General features: G+C 39.8%; 2 protein-coding genes across 2 annotated transcripts; both read left to right on the forward strand.

The window, feature by feature from the left end:
• The first annotated feature begins 1,733 nt into the window (after nucleotides 1-1,733).
• Nucleotides 1,734-8,099, forward strand: Mmp1 (matrix metallopeptidase 1). Its single transcript, XM_042683010.1, has 9 exons — nucleotides 1,734-1,978; nucleotides 2,087-2,235; nucleotides 2,458-2,583; nucleotides 3,254-3,409; nucleotides 3,536-3,653; nucleotides 5,480-5,613; nucleotides 6,646-6,808; nucleotides 7,414-7,517; nucleotides 7,691-8,099. Exons 1-9 carry the CDS (start codon nucleotides 1,827-1,829, stop codon nucleotides 7,798-7,800), a joined length of 1,212 nt encoding a protein of 403 aa, XP_042538944.1. The 5' UTR covers nucleotides 1,734-1,826; the 3' UTR covers nucleotides 7,801-8,099.
• Nucleotides 8,100-12,420: 4,321 nt separating this feature from the next.
• Mmp10 (matrix metallopeptidase 10) lies at nucleotides 12,421-21,064 on the forward strand. Its single transcript, XM_042683009.1, has 10 exons — nucleotides 12,421-12,528; nucleotides 13,196-13,440; nucleotides 13,531-13,679; nucleotides 14,113-14,238; nucleotides 16,159-16,323; nucleotides 16,480-16,627; nucleotides 17,308-17,441; nucleotides 19,068-19,227; nucleotides 19,469-19,572; nucleotides 20,761-21,064. Exons 1-10 carry the CDS (start codon nucleotides 12,421-12,423, stop codon nucleotides 20,859-20,861), a joined length of 1,440 nt encoding a protein of 479 aa, XP_042538943.1. The 3' UTR covers nucleotides 20,862-21,064.
• Nucleotides 21,065-22,289: the final 1,225 nt, after the last annotated feature.

A 22,289-nucleotide genomic window follows, 5' to 3' on the forward strand; every position in this document is an offset into this window, starting at 1 on the left:
CACCTGATAGCCATACATCTCTTTTACTGTGGAAGAAAGGTTAAATTACTATCTTTCAAAACTGAATGTATAAGTACATGGGTGGATGCATACATAAAGAATAAACTTGTGGCACCTACCCCCACTGAGCAAAGATGTGCTCCCATTGAGAGGAGAAAGGGTGATTAAAAATAAGTCCCCACAGTCAGCCTTGGTCTCTTGCCAGCCCCCACCTCATCTTGAATGTTCCGACAGGGTCCTGTCGATGGGCAGGCTCTGCACAGGGCAGGGAGTTGGCTCATTGTCCATCTGTGAAAGAAGTCATCTTGGGCAAGGCTCTCACATCCTAGTCTTGGATGAATATGAAGTGGTTTAGCACTAGCATTTCAGGTAACACAGCAAAGGCAAAAGGGGGAGTCACTGGTAGCCTGGGAGAGCCAGTGAGTACTTATAGTACTGCACAACTGCACACAACTAGTGTTAGATACTCCCCCCTCTGCCGTGGGAGCAAGGTGTGTGCAGGCATCAGAAGCACTTTATGACCTGCAATTAAGTAAGAAAACCTGTTTTTTCAAAAGGCCATTGAATACTGTGTACCTATGTATGGAACAGGGGTCTTTGTCTGATAGGATGATATGACCAGGAGAAAACAACTGTTTACATGGTAAAGAATGTCTGTTTTGGGGCTGGGAAGTTGGCTCAGTGGTAGAGCGCTTGCCTTGCATGCCTGAGGCCCTGGGTTCGATTCCCCAGCACCACATAAGCAAAAAGAAAAAAGCCGAAGTGGTGCTGTGACTCAAGTGGTAGAGTGCTAGCCTTGAGCTAAAGAGCTGAGGGACAGCGCCCAGGCCCAGAGTTCAGGCCCCATGACCGGACCCCCCAAAAAAAACAAAAACAAGAAGGTCTGTTTCACACGTCCTGTTTGATATTAATCACTGGATTGATTGCCACACCCAGCTAACTCAAATAATCTGCTTGGAGTCACTGGGTTTTTTTTTTTAAATGTTTTTTTAAATGATGATTGCTCAGGCAATTCGTTGCTAATCAAGAGGATGTTATAAAACGTGAGTCAGACAGCCTCCAGCTCTCTGGAAGTTCTAGGATATAAAGACAGAACTTCCCAGCTCAGACTAGAATAGAAGGCAATAGGGAGGCATTGACTGGTTTTCCCGAATGAAGATTGAGGTCAGCATGCCCCACTTTTCTTCTGCTTCTGCTCTGCGGTGCGGGATCTCACAGCTTCCCTGTGGCTCCAGAAACCCAACAGCAAGATGTGGAGACAGTCCAGGTAAATGCTGCCCTGCACACAACACACTAGGAACACAAGTCTTCAGTCTGCATTTTTCTACCATAGTATAGTAGTAGCTAAAGACTGATTTCCTTTAAAGACAAATGCTTTTTGTCAGCAACAGAATGCTCCTCAAAATGCATTCACCCAAGCACAGGCTCCCTCTTTTCCAGGCAGAGGCTAGAGGGAACTGAAGAGGCAGGGTGCAGCACTCACCTTACAAATCGTAGATGTGCAACAGTCCTGCTCTACAAAGTCTGCTGTACTATGAAGCTCAAGCTTCTTCGTAATTAAGGGTGGAGAGATTTCTGCTCTGAAAGTACATTTTCCCACAAGAATAAGAACAACAAATATCTACACGAAAGCTTTAAAAGTGGCTCTCAATTTTGGCTTAAAAAATGCTGTCAATTTTTTAAACTGAGAAATGTTTTCCATTTAGTGCTTCAATTATTTTATCTTTTATCAGAAATACCTGGAAAAATACTATGATTTGAAGGATGTGGGGACACACATTGAAAGGCGCAGAAACAGTGGTTCTGTGGTTGAGAAGCTGAAGCAAATGCAGGAATTCTTTGGGCTGCGAGTGACTGGGAAGCCAGATGCTGAGACCATGAAGGTGATGAAGCAGCCAAGATGTGGGGTGCCTGACGTGGCTCGGTTTGTTCTCACCCAGGGGAACCCTCGCTGGGAGAACACAGATCTGACTTACAGGTAATCAGACGGAGAGCATGATTTGCCATTAGAGAAGTAGGTACGAAATTGGGTCTAATGATTTCCGTTTCACTTTATTTCCTATTCTGTATTTCACTTTGTTTTAAGGATCGAAAACTACACGCCAGATTTGTCCAAAGCAGAGGTGGACCACGCCATAGAGAAAGCCTTTCAACTCTGGAGTAATGTGACACCCCTGACATTTACCAAGCTCCCTGCCGGCCAAGCAGATATAATGATATCCTTTGTCAGAGGAGGTAGGCTCTTCTTCACCCTGCCTTTAAATCTCTTCAGATTGCAGCTAGATTTTCTTGTTGATAAGCACTAGATTTTATTGAGCTAAGGAGAGAAGGTCATGCACACTGCATAGAAGTGGCTTCTTAACAAAGCTAATGGTTGTCCTCCCGAGTTTGCCTCAGAGGAGAGCTAAAGGAGCTGTGGATGACTTTGGTTTTTTGTTTTGTTTTGTTTTTTGGCAGATCATCATGACAATTCTCCTTTTGATGGATCTGGAGGAAACCTGGCTCACGCTTTTCAACCAGGCCCAGGTATTGGAGGGGATGCTCATTTCGATGAAGATGAAAGGTGGACCAACAATTACAGAGGTAAGTCAGCTGGTTTTGCTTGTTTCGATTCACCCTTCATGCTTTACTGTAATACTGGTTGATTTGATAGATTCATGAGTAGAAGGAGGCACTTTTCTGTTACTGCTCAGAAAGTTAATGGTACATTTAGAAAAGAATAACAGAGGATCTTTTCTGCTAGTTTCTATCTATTAATTTAGCAACAAATAGAATGCTCTAAAATTCCTATTAAGAAATTGTTAAAATTTTTCATTTTTTTAACTTGTGGACACCTAAATGGAATTTACAGTTTAAAGGAGGAAAGGCAGCTACATATTTATGGTTTTGTAAATAAGGGAAAATGTTAAATGTTAATATAACTTCATTGCTTCTCTGTGAAATAAAATGCACCAGCTAATCATTAACAAGACTGACTCATCTGTCTTACACTCTCAGGCAGTAAAGCTGTCCTGATCCCCTCAGTGTAGTCCTACACTTCAGGCTTGACTATGTCTCTTCATTATTAATATATTATTAATATAGTAATATATTAATGCCTCCCACCTTCAGAAAAACAATGTTATATGTGTGTGTATCTCAAAAGAAAAAGAAAACATGTTCCTTAGACTCTATAGAGTTGTAGATTGTTCCTGCAACATCTCAAAACTGACACATTTTAAATAATTGCAAATGGGTTTATTGACCATTTTAGATTACAATTTGTATCGTGTTGCTGCTCATGAACTGGGCCACTCCCTTGGACTCTCTCACTCCATGGATATTGGGGCATTGATGTACCCCAACTACATCTTCAGTGGAGATGTTCAGCTAGCTCAGGATGACATTAACGGAATCCAAACCATATATGGTGAGTAAGAGGAAAAACATCATGAACAACGCTCTACCTGTCTTCATACCCACTTCAGACAAAGTACCCCTTAACTTGTGTAGCTCTCCAACACTAGTCAGAACTAATTCTGGCTCTCTTTTTTAGGACCTTCGAAAAATCCCACCCAGCCAACAGGCTCACAGACCCCGGAAGTATGTGACAGCAAGCTAACCTTTGATGCCATAACTACAATCAGGGGAGAACTGATGTTCTTCAAAGACAGGTCAGCTCTCACTTCTTTGTAATGTTCTGCACTTACTTCTATGAGCCACTAATACATGGGCTAATTATGCATTTGCTCACATCTATAATTATGCAGTAGCAACTGCCTGCATACAAAATATATTTGCATATGAATATATTCACATATTGTTATTCCCTCATCAGTCAGGTCATTTGATTCTCAGAACATATTGTTGTAAAAAAAAAATCAGTGAATGGGGCTGGGAAGGTAGCTCAGTGGTAGAGCGCATGCCTTGCATGCATGAGGCCCTGGGTTCGATTCTTCAGCACCACATAAGCAGAAAAAAAAAAGTTGGAAGTGGCGCTGTGGCTCAAGTGGTAGAGTGCTAGCCTTTAGCTGAAGAGCTGAGGGACAGCGCCCAGGCCCAGAGTTCAGGCCTATGACCAGACCCCCCCCCAAAAAAAAATCAGTGAATATAATCTGATTTAATTGAAGGGTAAAGTAAGGCAGAGAGAAGGGAAAAGAGACCTTGGGGGGTCACAGAGGTCACAGGTGACATAAGACTGGTTGTAACCATAGGACTTGATGTGGCTTAGTATTAAGAGAACAGTCTTACCAAGATAAACCTAGCCAGACAGTTATTTAAGAGATGACTCCAGGCAACAAGATCAATTAAGGGACTCTGAGATCACTTACACATCTCTGTATCAGGAAAACCCAGAAGGCCAGAGATAGTAACTGAGCTACCCAAGTCTCAAGCCAGGGAGAGGCAAGACTGGCCCTAGAAGTCAGGTTCTGATACCCAGGCCAGTCTCCTATGTGGTCTGGAGTCCAGAAATCTTTCCTCTCAGCCCAATGACAGTGTCTTCTGCCTGGCCAAGTTCATAGTCCCTTATGAATTGTGGAATCAGCATTGTGTTCTAATCCAAGGACTAGAAGGGAGTGGATGCATAAGCCAAAAATAAAACTAACCTTTGCCAGTAACTAACCGTGTGGCCCCAGATACCCTCCTCTCTCAACGTTGACATAGAGCAAGTCCTCATGTGGACTTTCGTAATGAGGCATGATGGATGGAGGGAAAGGCTGAGCAGTAAGTCAGCCAGCCTTCTGCACCTGGGAGCTGTACCTCTGTGCATTCAATGAACAAGCTTTTAAAATTGGAGCTGTATAAAATATGTACAGACTATTTTCTTGTCATGAGAACATTAATGAAATATAATAATTGCTTCTGGCATTTACACTGTATTAGGTATTAAGGTATCACAAAATGATTTAAAGAAGGCAAAGATATGTATGGATTATGTGATGAAATTATATACCATTTTAGATTTAAAATGGGTTTTAGATTTAAAACTTGAGCGCCCACAAGTTTTGGTATCAACAAGCAGTCTTGAGATTATTACCCACCAGATATGATACATTCCCATGGTAATGTACCATGGCTTTCTCCCAGTAGCTAACCAAAGCCAACCTAACTTGTGATGAACTTTCCAAGTAGTTTGTGAACTAGAGACATTATTAAAAGTACATTATATGAAGAAATTAAGTTATAGTTGAATAAAAATAAAAAGAATATTACCTTATACTTATTGTGTGATTTGTGTTTTTGAGGTTATTTATGCTTAATGCATTCAAACTGTTGTAAAAATCAAATGATTGTGCCCTAGTGTGACTTTTAAAATTGGCCATGGTAGGAGTTTCTCCATAGGAAAATAGGCAGATCTTCTATCACCTTCTTTGAAGAAGCAGATATTAACTATTTCCAAGTATACCATGGTTGCCAGTGCCAAGAAGGAGCTGGCTGTCAATCAGAGATTTCTAAGGATAAGACAAAAAAACCTCATTTTCTCCTCTTCTCAAATCAGGTTCTACATGCGTGCCAATTCTGTTTACCCAGAAGTCGAACTCAACTTCATTTCTGTTTTCTGGCCAAGTCTGCCAAGTGGAATTGAAGCTGCTTATGAACTTGCTGAGAGGGATGAAATCCGGTTTTTCAAAGGTAATGCTTCAGAAGATTGTCACCATGTCTATGAATTCATTTTTTGGGTTGAGGTGGGATAATGAGCATACCAGCTACAATGGCTCCATGGGGCTTTGAAAAACCTAACAGCCTTATCAGAGGTGCTAATGAAAAGGGGCCCATCAGCTTAATTTACAATTACCTCATGAATTGAGAATGAGTAAAAAGTAAAAGACTGTAGATAGATAGAACTGCTCAGGGTCTGTTTATGAATTTGGACTTTCAAGTGGGTTTTATGTATAAATTAGGTATAAAATCCTTCCATATGCTAGGGGGTACTCAGAAATAAAATTGAAAGATGGTCTAATTTTATAGAGGATAAAAGATTTTCTTTACATGGTTTCCTTTTCTCCTTCGAGGATACAGAGTCCACAGGTAGCAGAGCTGTTACTGGACTACAATCCAGGACTCTTTCCATTATTCAAATCTCTTTGATGATGAGCGTGTTTGTACTTACTATTAGTATGCTCTTTTCTGCATACTAATAGTATGCCCATGCTACTGAGCAAGCATTTTGGTATACCTGAATAGTTGTGGCTTCAGGACCTAAGCATTGGTTTATAAAAAGTGGGGCTTTAATGGCTGTAAATGTACAGCCTGTAGACAGCATATATTCACATATCTGGAACTGTACCTGATGGCAGGATGTGAATTCAGGACCACAAGTTATTCTACACCATGAGTGCCTCCAATGCTCTGCCCCTTCAGGATTCCACTTGAAACACGCTATCACTGAGGCACCACAGTGAACTCTAGCCACCAGATGTTCTGTCCCCTCCAAAGTTTGTTGTAGATTTGCCTCACCTACAACATGTTAAAAAATACAAATTGGTTTGAGACGGGTAAGATCCTAGCATCAATATTTAAAGAAAAAAACTCTCTTCCTAGAGAGTTTGCGATCTGCAGCTAGCATACTTTCCCAGTACTGAGGGACTTCAGAACGGCTGGGGATGTGGCTCACTGTCTGTAGGAGCCAGAGGCTGTCATGGCTATCTCCTGTTTGATTGGCAGGGAGTAAGTACTGGGCTGTGCGGGGACAGGACGTGCTCCGGGGATACCCCAAGGACATCTACAGCTCTTTCAGCTTCCCCAGGACTGTGAAACATATCGATGCTGCCGTTTCGGAGGAAGACACTGGGAAAACATACTTCTTCGTTGCTAACAAGTACTGGAGGTAAAGACTAAGTCACACTCACACACACACACACACACACACATATACACACATACACACACACACATATACACACATACACACACACGCACACACACACACACACACACACACACACACACACAAACACACACGCACACACACACAAATGGGATGCCAAGTCTTTCTATTTAGAATCTGAGATGAGTTTAAGATTGCCTTGGCCAGTTGCCTTTTCTGTGAGTGACTGCACCCACTTATACCCATTTAGTCCATGGCCTAGAAACTAGTGATCATACAGGTCTGAGCAAGGACTACAGGGCAGTGTGTAGTATTGAGTCTTTAAAAAAGTATCAAAATGGAGGCATTTGTTTTCATGGAGTTACACTGGCCAAAAGGAACTTGGCTTTCCCAGCACTGAACCTTACATAGTATAGAACATACTGGATGATTAAAATTAGATGTTGGATTTTAGAGGGGTATTCCAAATGCTTTAGTTCTCCTCCTCCAATCTCTAGGATGAAAATCTCTCATTAAATTCATGCTGTGGTACTTTTCCTGAAATGATTTTTAGACTGTGTGTATTTAGCAGACAGTTCTGATATTCCAAATTCCTTTTTGACCAGGTATGATGAATATAAACGGTCCATGGATGCAGGTTATCCCAAAATGATAGCATATGACTTTCCTGGAATTGGCCACAAAGTTGATGCTGTTTTCAAGAAAGATGGTAAGTGAATACAAATGATTTCCTCCACTTTGTTGTCATAGTAACTGCATTAGTATTGCTATTTGGAAGAACAGATGTCTAAAATATGTGGTAGCAACATGTGGTGCTCACAAGTTCAAGTTAATCCTAGAAACTACTTGTATAATATAGCAAATTTCTTTTTTTTCTTATAGGTTTTTTTTATTTCTTTCATGGAACAAGGCAATACAAATTTGATGCTAAAACAAAGCGAATTCTGTCTCTCCAGAAAGCTAATAGCTGGTTCAACTGCAGACAAAAATGAAAAGCTGCATCAGAGTTCATGGGAAAGATGCTTTGTGAGCCCAAGGAAGATGTATTTCTCAAGAGCCATATATTTGTTTTCAGTATTTTATTTAACTTCTAGAAGCACAGATGCACAGAACTATTTATGCTTTGCCCTGCTATTTATACTTTATTCTGCATTTTTATAACTTACAGTATAGTGTTTTATATTATGATATAATTTAGTTTCACAATCAATGGCCAAATAAAGGTCAGATTCCTGGTTGACAGGCCTACCCAAGCCAGTCTGGCAAAGAGGATCATCCACAGGATGAGTCTGATCCTGGAGTTGAGCTTCATTGATGAATATCTCAAAAGAGAGTCAAGAGACATAAACCTACACCAAAGGGGAAATGTCTCCAGAACACACAAACAACTATCCAAGGGATGACTCTTCTTATTCAAAATAAAGCATTTGATATTTGGAATAAATCCATCCTTGTCTTTGCTGCATTATTGCTGTTACATTTATCATATTGTGGTGGTCTGATGATAAAGTGAAACTTAACAGATTAATTCTCAAGTTTGGAACAATACGAAAAATGTTTATATTGGAAATTAGTATATACAAAACTTTTCAATTTCCATGGATCATGTGTTATAAAGAAGGAAGATACTCAGGAGGCTGAGATCTGAGGATTGCGGTTCAAAACCAGCCCAGGTGGGAAAGTCCATGAGACTCTTGTCTCCAATTAACCACCAGAAAACCAGAAGTGGTGCTGTGGCTTAAGTGGTTGAGGGCACGCCTTGAACTGAAGAGCTCAGAGACAGTACCCAGGCCCAGAGTTCAAGTCCCACAACTGACCAAAAAAAAAGGAAGAGAGAAATCTATTATTCTTGTTTCAAAAAGAGTCCAAACTTGTTTTTAGGGACAATAGGATAGAGCTTCCTATGGATTCATGTTCCCTAAAGTCCAGTGCTTCCACAGTACAGAAAGAGGAGACTGGCAGACAGTGGGCATCTAACTACTTCTAGCAGGAGGAGAAAGAAGGGCAGGGAAGGGATTGGGGAGGTGTGTGTGTGTGTTACGGAACTGAGAAAAGAGGAGTACTCATATTTTGCAAGGACAAAATGGCTACTAGATCTAAGCTGTATACTCTGGTTTCTCTTCAGATCGTTTACATCTTTCGCCTTTTACTAGATCTAAACTGTCACTGATATGAGTGATCCTGAAATGACATTATGATTTTACAGTCTGAGAAGCTTAAAAAGATAGGTGATAAATAGGGCTCTGACTCACAATCATCTAACAGTGACATCCTGTGCTTATTCCCTTGATCAGATTTGAACAAATCCCATTTGTTCCCTATTTCATACAGGGAGGACCAAGGAAAAGCCCTTGAAGGTTCTTTTCCCGTATTTTATATAGAAGCAGCAAAGCCCCTGTATCCTGGGAGGACTGCACAGACGGCTGTGCTACTGAAGACTTCAAAGCAAAAGGGAGGGGGAAATCCTATGACAATCTTTTCAATTAATCCTTGAAGCAGTTATAAATACAAAACAGATCATAGACCTCTGTAAACTTAGCTAAATGGGCTGGGAAGGTGGCTCAGTGGTAGAGCGCTTGCCTTGCATGCCTGAGACCCTGGGTTCGATTCCTCAGCACCACATAAGCAAAAAGAAAAAAAGCCGGAAGTGGCGCTGTGGCTCAGGTGGTAGAGCGTTAGCCTTGAGCTGAAGAGCTGAGGGATAGTGCCCAGGCCCAGAGTTCAGGCCCCACGACCGGACCCAAAAACAAAACAAAACAAAAAACTTAGCTAAATGGGTAACTACTATAACAGATATGCTTTTCTTAAGGAATTTCATACAGAGTGATATTAGAGGAGTATTTAGAGATTTCCTTTATTATCTAAGTCCACAAGTGCACTTCAGCTGATAGTTTTTCCATAGCATGAATTAGTAAATTAGTGTTAAAAATGTCTTCTCTCATATGTGGAGGCTATATATATATATTTATATATATATATATATATATTTGAATGTGATAAATATACAGGACTCTAGGCATTCACACACAGTCATACTAAAGGAAGATAACCTTAGGGGAAGCACATTAAAAATATTATTTATTGAAACAAACTCCAGGAAATGAAAAAAAAAGTATGTAAGGGGTAAACTTCTCACTTTAATCTGAGTTTGTGGTATAGAAAAATAACCCTGATCTGGAATAAAATCAGCATTTCCAGTGAAAGGAGAAGTTGCAAAATACTTGTCCATGTCATGTTGACATGGGGCCTTGTGTGCATATGGACTGTCTTTAAGTCAGAGGCCACAGGGTGTTAAAGATGAGTATCCAAGAACTGATTCAACCTGCTACATAGCCCTAAGTCTAGATACAGATTGTATGGACCACACTGTAAACAGACTGCAAATTCCTGTTTGTACCTCATCTGCGCAGCACAAGACAAGAAGAGTGGCAGGTGCCAACATGGCTAGACAGAACCCAAAAGAATCAGATAGATTAGCAAGAGGATCAGATAGAAGGACAGAACAGCAACAAAAAAGCAACAATTTATTAAAGGTAAGTTCAGTGTGTCAAAAATGAGAGAAATACAAATAATGTTAGAACCTAAAAGAAAAATGTTGGGCAAAAGCCATGGTCAAAGCCAGGAGATTTCGCTAGCACTTCTGAGCGATCTTCTACCACTGGTTAATGAGCAAACCTTGGGGTTTTTCTGTGTCTAATCTCAACCTCTTTGAGTTGTCTTATATATTAGAAATAGCATACATTTAGAACATGCCATACAAGAGATCTATGGCATACAACAGCAGATCTTTACATATGGGCCTCTCCTTTCCTTAAAATTGAATTATACAGGTCAGCTTGCCCAATTTACTATAGTAAATTTAATAAGAATTTATTTAAACACAACCAAGACCCCAGTGATTAATTTCTCCCAGGTCTAATGGTTTCATGAGGACAAGCTCACACAGTGTATCACTCCTGTGAGGCGTGTGGTTTGATGTTTAGCCAATTGCAGTCATAAACATAGCTCTCATTACTACAGAATACATTCCATCAACAGGATGTGCCAACACCAATAAAGGTATGATTCAGATGAATACGAAGCATCTCAGAACGTGTCCAGTCAATGCCTAAGGGCACTATTAGGGACTTATTCATCTTGTTGATAAAGAATTTGGAGCCCAATGAAAGGCAAGAGGCTTCTCAGCATAAGCATTTACAACAATGCTTATCAAATTCTCAAGGATGAAAAAAACAGTGTACACACGTACGTATACACACACACACACATACACACACATACTTCCTATGCTCCAAGGCCCCTCCCCTCTGATTTTCAAGCAGACAGCCAGGCCATTCTACCATGCCATGGAGCAAACTCCTCAGTACATTAAACTACAGTTGACTTGCTGGCCCAAGAAGAACCCCAACTCTGGCTTGTAAGCTTCAGAACCTCCTAGTTTCTGGACATCCTACCTGTCCAGTCTACCTCTACTCAAGTGGTGAATGGCACTGGAAAGATCATCTAAGCATTCATTAATTTCCCATACTTGGCAATGCTTTATATATGATTTGAAAAACAACTTATTCATCTTTATTGGAAGAAAAGTGTATGTCTCTTCTGCCAGAATTTCAGGGTCATTTATGTCAATAGTCTAATCTGACAGAACCGTTATCACACTTGATGTATTACAGTGTGAACTCTACCCCTCAGCCCTGTTTTTGGCTGAAGAAAGGAAAGGGTGAAGGAAGGAAAAGAAGAAATGGAAGTCATTCTATATATCGCAGTTCAACTCTTCCTTTGTACTATGTGAGGAAAAAGAAAGGATGAAACTAGCTTTGAAAAACAGAGAAGAATATGAAGATAGAAGGGCCATCTTAGTTCAGATGTCATTTATTTTAACTTAAGTTTTAAGGGAGCACTATGACCATGTCAGCCATTCTAAAGTACAGGATGTGTGAACACCACAGTTCCCTCTTTTGAATCTTTCCTTGAATCTTCCTGATGCTGTTCATGCCCTTCTCCCTCTCAAAATATTTCTGCTCCAGGGCTGAAAATCAGAAATACGTGTTGTAAATGAAGACCCACAAAATGAAGTCTGAGCAAGGAGACAGACACTTCCTTGATAGCAATCCCCACATTAGACCACGGTTATATTTGGAAATTGTATCCGTTCATCTATTCATTCCTGACCTTTTCATATTTGAGTTCACAATGCAGTGTTTTTAAAGAAAACTGCACTGCTTTAAAAATGTTTAGACATTTGGTGTTTCTCCAGGCATTTTGATGATCTCCTAGTAAATAAACAAATATGAAGCATCCAACCAGTTCTTTTTCCTCTTTGCAAACACAGAAACCACTTCCTGGAGATTAGTTGTTGAGTCAAGTTTAGTAGGTTGAGGGGAATTACTGATGCAGGCTATATCATCTTCATATTGAATTTTTGTGAATATGCTTGTCGTCATTCTGATTTAAAATAAAACAACATATCTGTGAATCATGCTGTTGGTGATCTAAACATTGTTTCTCTATAAAAGGGTGGCCACTAGAAGGTAGAGAAAGAAGGCAGTAGATAGAAAAAGGATTTTCTTAAGGCAAAAGCAGTCAGAATGAAGAATGCAGAGTGCTTCAGAATGAAGTGCCTAGCCATCCTCGTGCTGCTGGGTCTACCCCTCTGCACAGCGCATCCCCTGCATGGGGCAGTGAGAGAAGAGGAGCAGAAGACCATGGATCTTGCTCAGGTATTTAATGGTAGCATCCACTGTAGCCTTATGGATGGTCCATGAGAAGGACTAAGTGTGTATACTTGGTTCTCCAACACAAAACAGAATCACTTGGTTGGGAATTATTGTGTTGGAATTGTTCGTTTAGCAGTAGAGATTGCTAAAGTGCTAGAGGTGGAAATGCCCTTCATTTAACAGAGAAAGAAAAGCATAGGAAGTGGAGGCCATCTCTCAGGGTTAGAATAAAACAATGACTGTGGCCTTGAGGATAAGTGAAAAGAACAAAAACAAAACAGATGAAGCCTCCCATGTCAGATCTACTTTGATAGCTCTAAATTGATGACAAAACCGCACTAGTTTTGATCCTCAAAAAAAGTCAGTAAATTATATTTATATTATTATTTGCTATGTGGGGACAAACAAATTAATCTCACAGCAGTCTTGAAGCAGATCTATATTGGTAATGGAAAAAGTTAGATTATATTTATCCAAAAAAGAATTTACATATTATCAATTTATTTAATTAACTAATAAGTTAATTGCAATGAAATTGTAAAATAAAACATCTTAGTGACAGATCAGATTGTTATATCTACTTTCATTTCAACAAACTGTGTAATAATTAAAATAGTTTTGGAAATTTGGGAAAATGGATAATAATAACTTTTAATTATTATTCCATTAGCACTATCTAGAAAGCTACTACAATCTTGGAAAAGAAGAAAAACAAATTTTTAGAAGAAAGGACAGTAGTCCCGTTGTTAAAAAAATCCAAGAAATGCAGAAGTTCCTGGGGCTGGAGGTGACAGGGAAGCTGGACTCCGACACGATGAGGATGATGGGCAGGCCCAGGTGTGGCGTTCCTGACGTTGGTCACTTCACCACCTTTCCTGGCACACCAAAGTGGCAGAAAAATCACCTCACCTACAGGTAATGGGTCCAAGGTTTTCACAGGACACTGTAACTTCATCGTCCGTGTCACAGGAACCAATGCCACCTTTCTCGATTTTTCTCATCCAGGATTGTGAATTACACGCCAGATTTGCCAAGACAAGTGGTGGATTCTGCCATTGAGAAAGCTCTGAGAGTCTGGGCGGAGGTGACTCCACTCACATTCTCCAGGATGTATGCGGGAGAGGCTGACATCATGATATCCTTCGCCGTTAGAGGTAACCATTTATCGGGTCGTTTGGACAGTTTGAGCTCCTAAGTAAAATTCCTTAGATTGAGGAATTCAGAAGAATAGAAATCCATTGCTCAGAGTTCCTTTGGTTGAGAAATCCAAAATCAAGCTGCAGCAGATCTGGTGTCTGGTGAATGAGTCTTCTTCATAGGTGGCATTTGCTGTGGCTTCAATGGCACAAACAGCAAGGTGGCTTTCTCCAACCTCTCTCATGACTCACTAATGCCATCACAAAGCTCTCATGGATACTATTTGTATTTGAGCTACTCCTAAAGGCTCTATCTTTTAATTCCATTGCATTAGAGGTTAAGCTTCAACATGTGGAACTGGAAGAGCCACCAACTTTCAGATTTTAGTGTATTTGCTACTCTCCAACTGAAATAACTAAGAAGATATCCCTTATTTCATTCTTCCACTAGAGCATGGAGATTTTTACCCTTTTGATGGACCAGGAAATAGTTTGGCTCATGCCTATCCACCTGGGCCTGGGTTTTATGGAGACGTTCACTTTGACGATGATGAAAAATGGACAGAGAATGCATCAGGTGAGTCACAGACCTTGACAACAAGTTTAGAAATCATGTCTAATGCTCCAAGAATTATTTGGTTATCCAGAATGGGCCATAAATGGCATATCCTAACAGCTGAAATTTCTGATTAATTATGTGGTAACCAGAAGTACTCCTAATCATTACTGAAGAACTTTTTCACAAGTCTATTTTCTGCTTCCTCCTCTCCTTACCAAATGCAATGCAGTGAGGAGTATGCAATCTTATTTCCACAACTTAGGATCTTGTGGAGGCTTTAGACCTTCTGTAATGAATAATCCTTTTCATCACTTAAATAATAAATGATAGGTATAAAATGAATTCCACAGGATAACTTTAGACCCCAAACTATGCCCTTGGTATTTTCACTTCCTTCTCATTTGCCTCCTTTGTTCTTAAAAGTAAAGATCAAGAGAAAACATCAAGAAAGTAAAAAAATTCTAAGACATCTGCTTAAATAAGCATAGCACTGTGGCTAGCCAGGGAGCTTAGTTGTTGTGTGTGTGTTTGTGTGTGTGTGTGGTTTTTTTTTTTTTTTTGGTCCAGTCCTGGGGCCTGAACTCTGGGCCTGGGCACTGTCCCTCAGCTCTTCAGCTCCAGGCTAGTACTCTACCACTTGAGCCACAGTGCCACTTCCGGCTTTTTTCTTTTTGTTTATGTAGTGCTAAGGAATCGAACCCAGGGCCTCAGGCATGCAAGGCAAGCGCTCTACCACTGAGCCACCTTCCCAGCCCCAGTTGTTGTGTTTTCTAAATTGGTCCCAAAAGACTGCTAAGTCTAAACGCAATGGCTGGTGTTAACTGCATGCTATTTACCTCTTATCAACTGGCTTCTGAAGTATGGAAATAGAATATTTGGCAATTGTGGTTTCTGAGGTTGATTGGGATCCATAGTACAAATGGGGCGAGCACCTTTACTGAATGTACTGACCTCGAGTTTTTGGTGCATGAAATGATCTAGTTTTGTTTCAACAGCTATTCTTTTCTCATAATTTCTTGGTTCAATAATTTCTGCTTCTAATAAGGATCTTATAATATAGAGGACAGCTGATTTCCAGCTGTGTTTGTGCTGTAGAAGACTGCTATTAAATTGCCTTAAACTGAAGATTGTACAAACCAAATGACATTTATTACTGGGAAGTTCTGACAATGTAAGTTACAAATGACAAAGAGGAAAAAAATGACAAAGAGGAAGAAAAATCTCCCTGTGGGAAATAACCTTCGTTTTGTTGCTTAAGAGTTTAAAGAATACATACATACTCTGATTCATTAATGCTGAAATTGAAACTGGTATATATTACTAAACTTGAACAATGACTTTCCTTTCATTTTGGGACCGTAAAGAGTAACATTTACTGACAGAGTATTATTCTTGGTCCTGCCAAAGAAATACCTTCAAGAAGCAATGCTTATCATTGTCCACATAGGAACAAGTAGCCCAGTTTTCTTGGACAAGGAGACAACTAGGAAAGTATAAAGTGGAAAAGTGTCTGATGAACTGACTACAAGTCAACCTTGGAAAGCACATGATTCTTTTTTTTTTTTTTTTGTCAGTCATGGGCCTCGAACTCTAGGCCTGAGCACTGTCCCTCAGCTCTTCAGCTCAAGGCTAGTGCTCTACCACTTGAGCTACAGCACCACTTCTGGTTTTCTGGTGGTTTATTGGAGATAAGAGTTTCACGGAGTTTCCTGCCAGAGCTGGCTTTGAATTGCAATCCTTAGATCTCAGCCTCCTGAGTAGCTAGGATGACAGGCATGAGCCACCGGCGCCAGCTAAGCATATGAGTTCTTGTACATGATAATCAATGAACTCACAGATAAAAGACACTGAGGCTATCCTTTGGGCTGGCATGTGTTCTGTATGCATTTTACAGCACAAACAGCTACTAAACTCTGAACATTTATGGTTTCCAAATAGGGACCAACTTATTCCTGGTTGCTGCTCATGAACTTGGCCACTCCCTGGGCCTCTTTCACTCAGCCAACCGTGAAGCTTTGATGTTCCCTGTCTACCAGTCTTTCAAGGACCTGACCCAGTTCCACCTTTCTCAAGATGATATCGCTGGCATCCAGTCTCTCTATGGTGAGTGAGGACAAAACCAAAGCCTATTCTTTTCCCGTGTTCTTTCTTTTTCAATGCTGTATGATGCTCATCACCCCCAAAACCTTGAGAATGTTTGGAAAGTGTGGAAATTGACATTCCTCCTGATCTGTGCCTCTCCCCATCTGAACCGTCTAGGGCCTCCTCCTCCTCCCTCCCCGACATCCCCTGTGGTACCCACAGAATACATGCCTCCAGGACACAGAACACCAGCCAAGTGCGATCCTGCTCTGTCCTTCGATGCTGTCAGCACCCTAAGAGGAGAACTCCTGTTCTTTAAAGACAGGTAGGACTAGAAAACCTAAAAGTTGGATTCAGGGTTGCTAGGTGACATAGTCACAGGGTTCTGTAAGGGTTTAGGCTGGAATCCCACAGCATAGACCCATCCAACACACCTTCTGTCACTCTAAGCCTCTTGCTGCCTTGTTCTACCTGTCCTGCAGGAGCTACTCCTTTCCATTTCCTTCCATTTCCTTTCCATTTCTCCCACTCAGCCCTGCTTTGTCAAATGAATCTGCTGACTCTCAAAATGAATACTTGCAGACCTATAGAAGCAGAGTAGGATCTTTATTTTCACTAAAGAGTATTAGTTCAATAAGTTATTTTTAGAAAAAGTGACATATGTGCTTATGCACAATATTCCAATAGTACAAAAAGATATAGAGCTGAAAGAAAAATCCTGTACCTGATCTATCAATTCCCTTTTCCCTTTGCTATGTCACTGCTACTACCCATTTCCTTTGTCTCTGCCCAGAAGTGTTAGTCACACACCAACACAAGAAGTACATAATATTAATTATGATACTGAAAGTAGTCAATAATTCTGCCACAGAATGACATGTGAGGCAGACCTGCCAGGGTGCACTGACATTGACTGAAAGGAGGCTATGCTCCTTTTCTCATATAACTATGTCTACATATAATGAAAGAGGAAAGACATTGGCAAATGATTTCTATGTGTTACAGATACTTTTGGCGCAGATCCCGCTGGAGTCTCCAACCTCAGCTTCACTTGATTTCTGCATTTTGGCCCTCTCTTCCATCAGAGTTGGATGCAGCCTATGAAGTTATCAGCAAGGATACTGTTTTTATTTTTAAAGGTAAGTAGTTGGAAGTGGCACTTTGGCTCAAAGTGGTAGTATGCTAGCCTTGAGCATAAAAGAACTCAAGAACAGAGCCCAGGCCTTGAGTTCAAGCCCCACAACTGACAAAAAATAAATAAAGGTAAGTACTATATGAGAATTTTTACTTATTAAAATAAAACCTACAATGAAACTCCCTTTGCACAATTAATATATGCCAAAAATCTTACTGCAAAATCTTATTGCAAAAATTTCATAAGCATGAATTTTTCCCTATTATATTAAATTTTAGATGATTTTTTACTGCAAGACTTGATGTTAATACTTTAATAACACATATAAAGAACATTATACTTGTATTTTTAAACATTCAATGAGTGCCCTGAAAAAATAGATGAAATCCTATATTCATGGATAAAAATTTTACAGTTAAAAATGTCAATTTATCTATGGATGTGACAGTGCTCATTCAAAGGACAAAAGATTTTTTTATGGAATAAAATCCTGGTTTTTATCCCAGTACCCAATAAACAAAGTAGAGATGATCAACAAGGCCAAAAGTCAGCTGTCTAAGAAGACTAGAAAAATTATTGACTATCTTATAAAGCTGATGAAGAAAAAGAAAGGTGAAATGATTCAATATTAGCAAAGAAAATGAGATATCAATAACTAGATAAAATAAGGATCTGAAAGCTTGGTACCAATTGGTTTTAGACAAAATCAGCAAATTCCTGCAAAAACTGGGTGAATCAAAGTGACTCAAGAAGCAATAGAAATTCAAATAGCATTTTATCAATAGACAAACTGAAAGAGTAATTAGAAATCTGAGGAGCTACTGGGCCTGGATAGTTCCATTCGTCAATTTGTCTGCCCTTGCACTGGTACTGCACTATCTCACATAGTGACGCTTCCTAACACAGAGGTGATCTTCTCATCATTCTATTTTTCAGGAATATTCTGGCTATTTCTTGGTCTTTGCCCTCCCACATGAATTACAGAACTAACTCTCTGAAAAGAGCCTTGGAAGACATGGTGTTAAGACTTGAAGGAGGGAGCTTTGCTGTGTGAACCTTTGTGTTTAGATGAGCTTTAAATTTAGAAGTCTTAAACACAGAAGGGTTTTGCAAAAGCGGGGCACATGGAGCTGCTGGAACAGGCAGAAGGCATTCAGATCAGATGAAGCAAGACAGATAGCAGGTGAATAATTCAGATTGGTGAGCAAATCAAAGGCAGAGAGATCAACAGATTCACTTGAATTTAAGTGGATGCTGTAGTGCTCAGAAGCACAGATTGCACATGGTGGTTGTGAGGTATCTCAGATGAAATGTCCATAAAGTGATTAATTCACTCATGTAGATCAGCTCAGAAGGGAAGTCAAGGTTAGAAATTTAAATCAAGAACCGGTCACTGTCATTTATAAATAATATACAGGAAGGCAATGAACCATAGTTACATAATTTTTTTATTTGAATGAATGAATATTCATTCATTCATGTACTCAGGAAATATTTATTAAATACCAGCCAAAAACTAAATATTGAGATTTGGAACTAAAACCAAGATCTTCTTTTTAATTCAACAATGCACAATTACCATTTATAAGTTACTATTGTGCCTTCAGTCATATTTTCTTATTTTTAATAGGAAATAAGTTCTGGGCAGTGAAAGGAACTGATATACAAGCAGATTACCCGAAAGACATCCACACTCTGGGATTTCCTCCAACCATAAAGAAAATTGATGCAGCGGTTTCTGATAAAGAAAAGGAAAAAACATACTTCTTTGTAAAAGATGAATACTGGAGGTGAGATACAAGAGGAATGGCTTTGTCCACCCCTTCTAAGTTTCTTTGATTTGAACCTTCTGATTATGAGGAAGATAATTTAGTTATTCAGCTTTTCAAATGTAAAGGGTTTTAGAATGTGGACCAGTGGGTAATGTGAATCAGAGCCCAAGAGAGATCAAGAGGCCAACTGCTGTTCTCAGGGCATCTACTGCTCATCCCACTGCCAGAAGTGTTGAACTACATCTCTTTCACTGTGCAGATTTGATGAAAAGAGTCAATCCATGGAGCGAGGTTTCCCCAGACGAATAGCTGATGGCTTTCCGGGAGTTGGGCCCAAGGTCGATGCTGTATTACAGGAATTTGGTAAGAGGGCCACCATGTCATTAATTGACAGCACGTGCACTTCAAGTATTTCATGCTATCAAAATGAAGTGTGGTCTCTTTTGGACTGCTTCAGCTTCTTGCCTACTGTTGAAAATGCTGCTATAAATATCTGTATACAAATCTTTGGATGATATTTAGTAAAAATGATCAAGCCATACACTTAAAACTGGCAGCGTTTATGCTATGCAAATGTACCTCCACAAAGTCACTTAAATGTCAGAAAAATGAAGAATCAAAAGTTTTCAAATCATTCAGTCTTATGCCCCTGAAAAATTTAACTTTCTAATATATGAACACTGGGTTTAGATTTTATTTGACTATTGTTCAAGTTTGTTTCAAACCTGCACACAAAATCAAAGGTCCATCCTCACATAGAAGCCATTACCTTTCAGGTCAGATGTCTGTATAAAAGTACAATCAAGTGTGTGTCAGGTTTACTGGTGGCTGGATTTTATTCTCAAGCCCATCCAGTTTTCCCTTTCCTCCTATCCCTCCCGAGAAACCTTGTGTGGGTTTCTTTAGCCCACAGTTGTTTACAATAGTCAGTTGTAGATAAATAGCAGCCTTCCCACAAGCTCAAAATAGCCAAATCTGATTCTGGTATTGGGTATCTGGGAAAACAAAACTTATTCTTTGCTTACTCTGAGGGGATTCTGGAAGGCTTCACAATTATAATGCTAATAAGGCCAATGACCTTGGTAATAAAACAATTTGATCATCAAGTACACAAAGCAGGGAAGGAACTTCTTCCCATGTCCCTGGATGGAATTACCTCCCAAGAAGTGCTTTAGGATGTAGCTGGAGGAGGAGAGGTTGGAAAGAACATGGGCTGAGGGATAACTAAGATATTAATATACCACTCAACTCCATCTACTTACAGGAAATATCTACTGTTTTGGAGCACTGGCTTTGGAGTGAAACAGATGAAATGGAATACTCCATCCATTTTTCTTTAGAAATGTTATCTTGGAAAACCATAAAACCTTCCTAATTTTCAGCTTATCCTCATTAATAATACCTCAGACCTTTTTATGCATCACAGTGCCTATCTCAGAGAATACTTAATATAATCACGCAATCCATGATTTGCTTGTTCCTATTCTAAGCTATATAATTCACACGGCTGATTTATTTGGAGGATGACTTTTTTTTCATTTCTGTTTACAGGGTTTTTCTATTTCTTCAATGGATCATCACAGTTTGAGTTTGACGCTAATGCCAGGAGGGTGACACATATACTGAAGAGTAACAGCTGGTTACTCTGTTGAGATAAGGAGAAGACAAACATGGATATTTTCAACAAATCTAATTTATTGTGAGTCAAGATGGTTGATTATTCCTGCATATACTGTGGCCAGAGCAGCTGGCAGACATCTTCACGTGTCATGGAGCCTTGTCTGACCAGCTCTACTTGTTCCTGCATTACATCACACAAAATGAGGAACTTCTTATGTGCAGTGAATGAGCGGGTATTCTATCCACGGGTGTTTTATTATTTATAAGTTAATAAAATATTTATACTTAAAATCTTCCGTTTTGGCCTGTCCCTCGCTTTCAGTGGGGTCTTCATCATATGTAGTTAACACAGAGGTTATTACAGTGAACTCTAGTGCCTCCTTGGCTTCCTGACTTCTTCCTAGACTTCAGGATTCTGCTCAAAGGCTAACTTCTCAGAGCTGCCTTGTCCTCACTCTGTTCAATATCCTGCTCAAACACTTTTTCCCAGGATGCATATCATATTTTATCATAACTATTGGTTCTAAATGTACCTCTCTCTAAACTACAACTTCCTTGAGTTATTGGCTACTCTTAATGACAAAATACTCAGCATAAAGTAGATGCTCAACAAATCATTGCTGAATGAACAGAAAAATAAGTCTAGGGAAGATGCAATATTTAACAGAATAAAGGCTGAGTAGGAGTTGTCTGGTCATAGACTGGAAAACAAGAAAATTCTAAGTGATTACATGAGCTATGACTCAGAGGTACTAAATACTGCATGTTATGTTTGAGAAATGGGGAGATGTTTAGTACAGTCAAGGAAAGGGTAGGCAATTTTCTCTTCCAAGAGAAAAATTATCAGATAAAAATATACAATTATATAATAAAAAAAACTTAGTAATAATGGACACTGGTGGTTCATGCCTTTATTTTTTTTTTTTTTTTTTAAATTTAATTTAATTTTATTTGTGAACATACTGTACAGAGGGGTTACAATTACATGGGCAGGATAATGCGTACAATTCTTACCAAGCATTGCAGCCTCCTCCTTTGGTTTACCCTTCACATCCCTTCCCAGCCTTCCCCCTCCCCCCCAATCCCAATCCTTCTCCTTCCCCCCCTTCCCCCCCCCCCCCCCATGGTTCATGCCTTTAATTTAGCTACTTAAGAAGCTAAGATCCAGAGGATTGTACTTTGAAACCAGGCTAAGCAGAAAAGTCCAAAAGACTCCCTCTCAAAAAGTAATCAGCAAAAGGCTATGTTGGAAGTATGGCTCAAATGATAAAGCACCAGTCAAGCAAGGATGAGGCCCTGAGTTCAAACCCCAGTTAGTACTGGTGGGAAGGAATGGGAAGGAAAGGGGAGAAGAGGGGAGGGGAGGATCTTAATGACAGCTAAGTAGACGTGAAATAACACTAAAAATATATGATCCTAGAGGAAGCCGGTAGACTTGAGTAAGTCAAAATTAAAGAGCT

This window comes from Dipodomys spectabilis, unplaced genomic scaffold (assembly GCF_019054845.1).
Source record: "Dipodomys spectabilis isolate Male_0828 unplaced genomic scaffold, ASM1905484v1 ptg000076l, whole genome shotgun sequence".
Lineage (NCBI taxonomy): Eukaryota > Metazoa > Chordata > Mammalia > Rodentia > Heteromyidae > Dipodomys > Dipodomys spectabilis.

Excerpts from the sequence above, each read along its gene's own strand:
- Mmp1 (XM_042683010.1), top strand. The coding sequence starts at position 1,827 with ATGCAGGAATTCTTTGGGCTGCGAGTGACTGGGAAGCCAGATGCTGAG. Across the intron at positions 3,410-3,535 it reads CGGAATCCAAACCATATATG|GACCTTCGAAAAATCCCACC; the intron begins GTGAGTAAGAGG and ends TCTCTTTTTTAG. Across the intron at positions 3,654-5,479 it reads CTGATGTTCTTCAAAGACAG|GTTCTACATGCGTGCCAATT; the intron begins GTCAGCTCTCAC and ends TTCTCAAATCAG.
- Mmp10 (XM_042683009.1), top strand. The coding sequence starts at position 12,421 with ATGAAGTGCCTAGCCATCCTCGTGCTGCTGGGTCTACCCCTCTGCACA. Across the intron at positions 13,441-13,530 it reads AAAAATCACCTCACCTACAG|GATTGTGAATTACACGCCAG; the intron begins GTAATGGGTCCA and ends TTTCTCATCCAG. Across the intron at positions 13,680-14,112 it reads GATATCCTTCGCCGTTAGAG|AGCATGGAGATTTTTACCCT; the intron begins GTAACCATTTAT and ends TTCTTCCACTAG.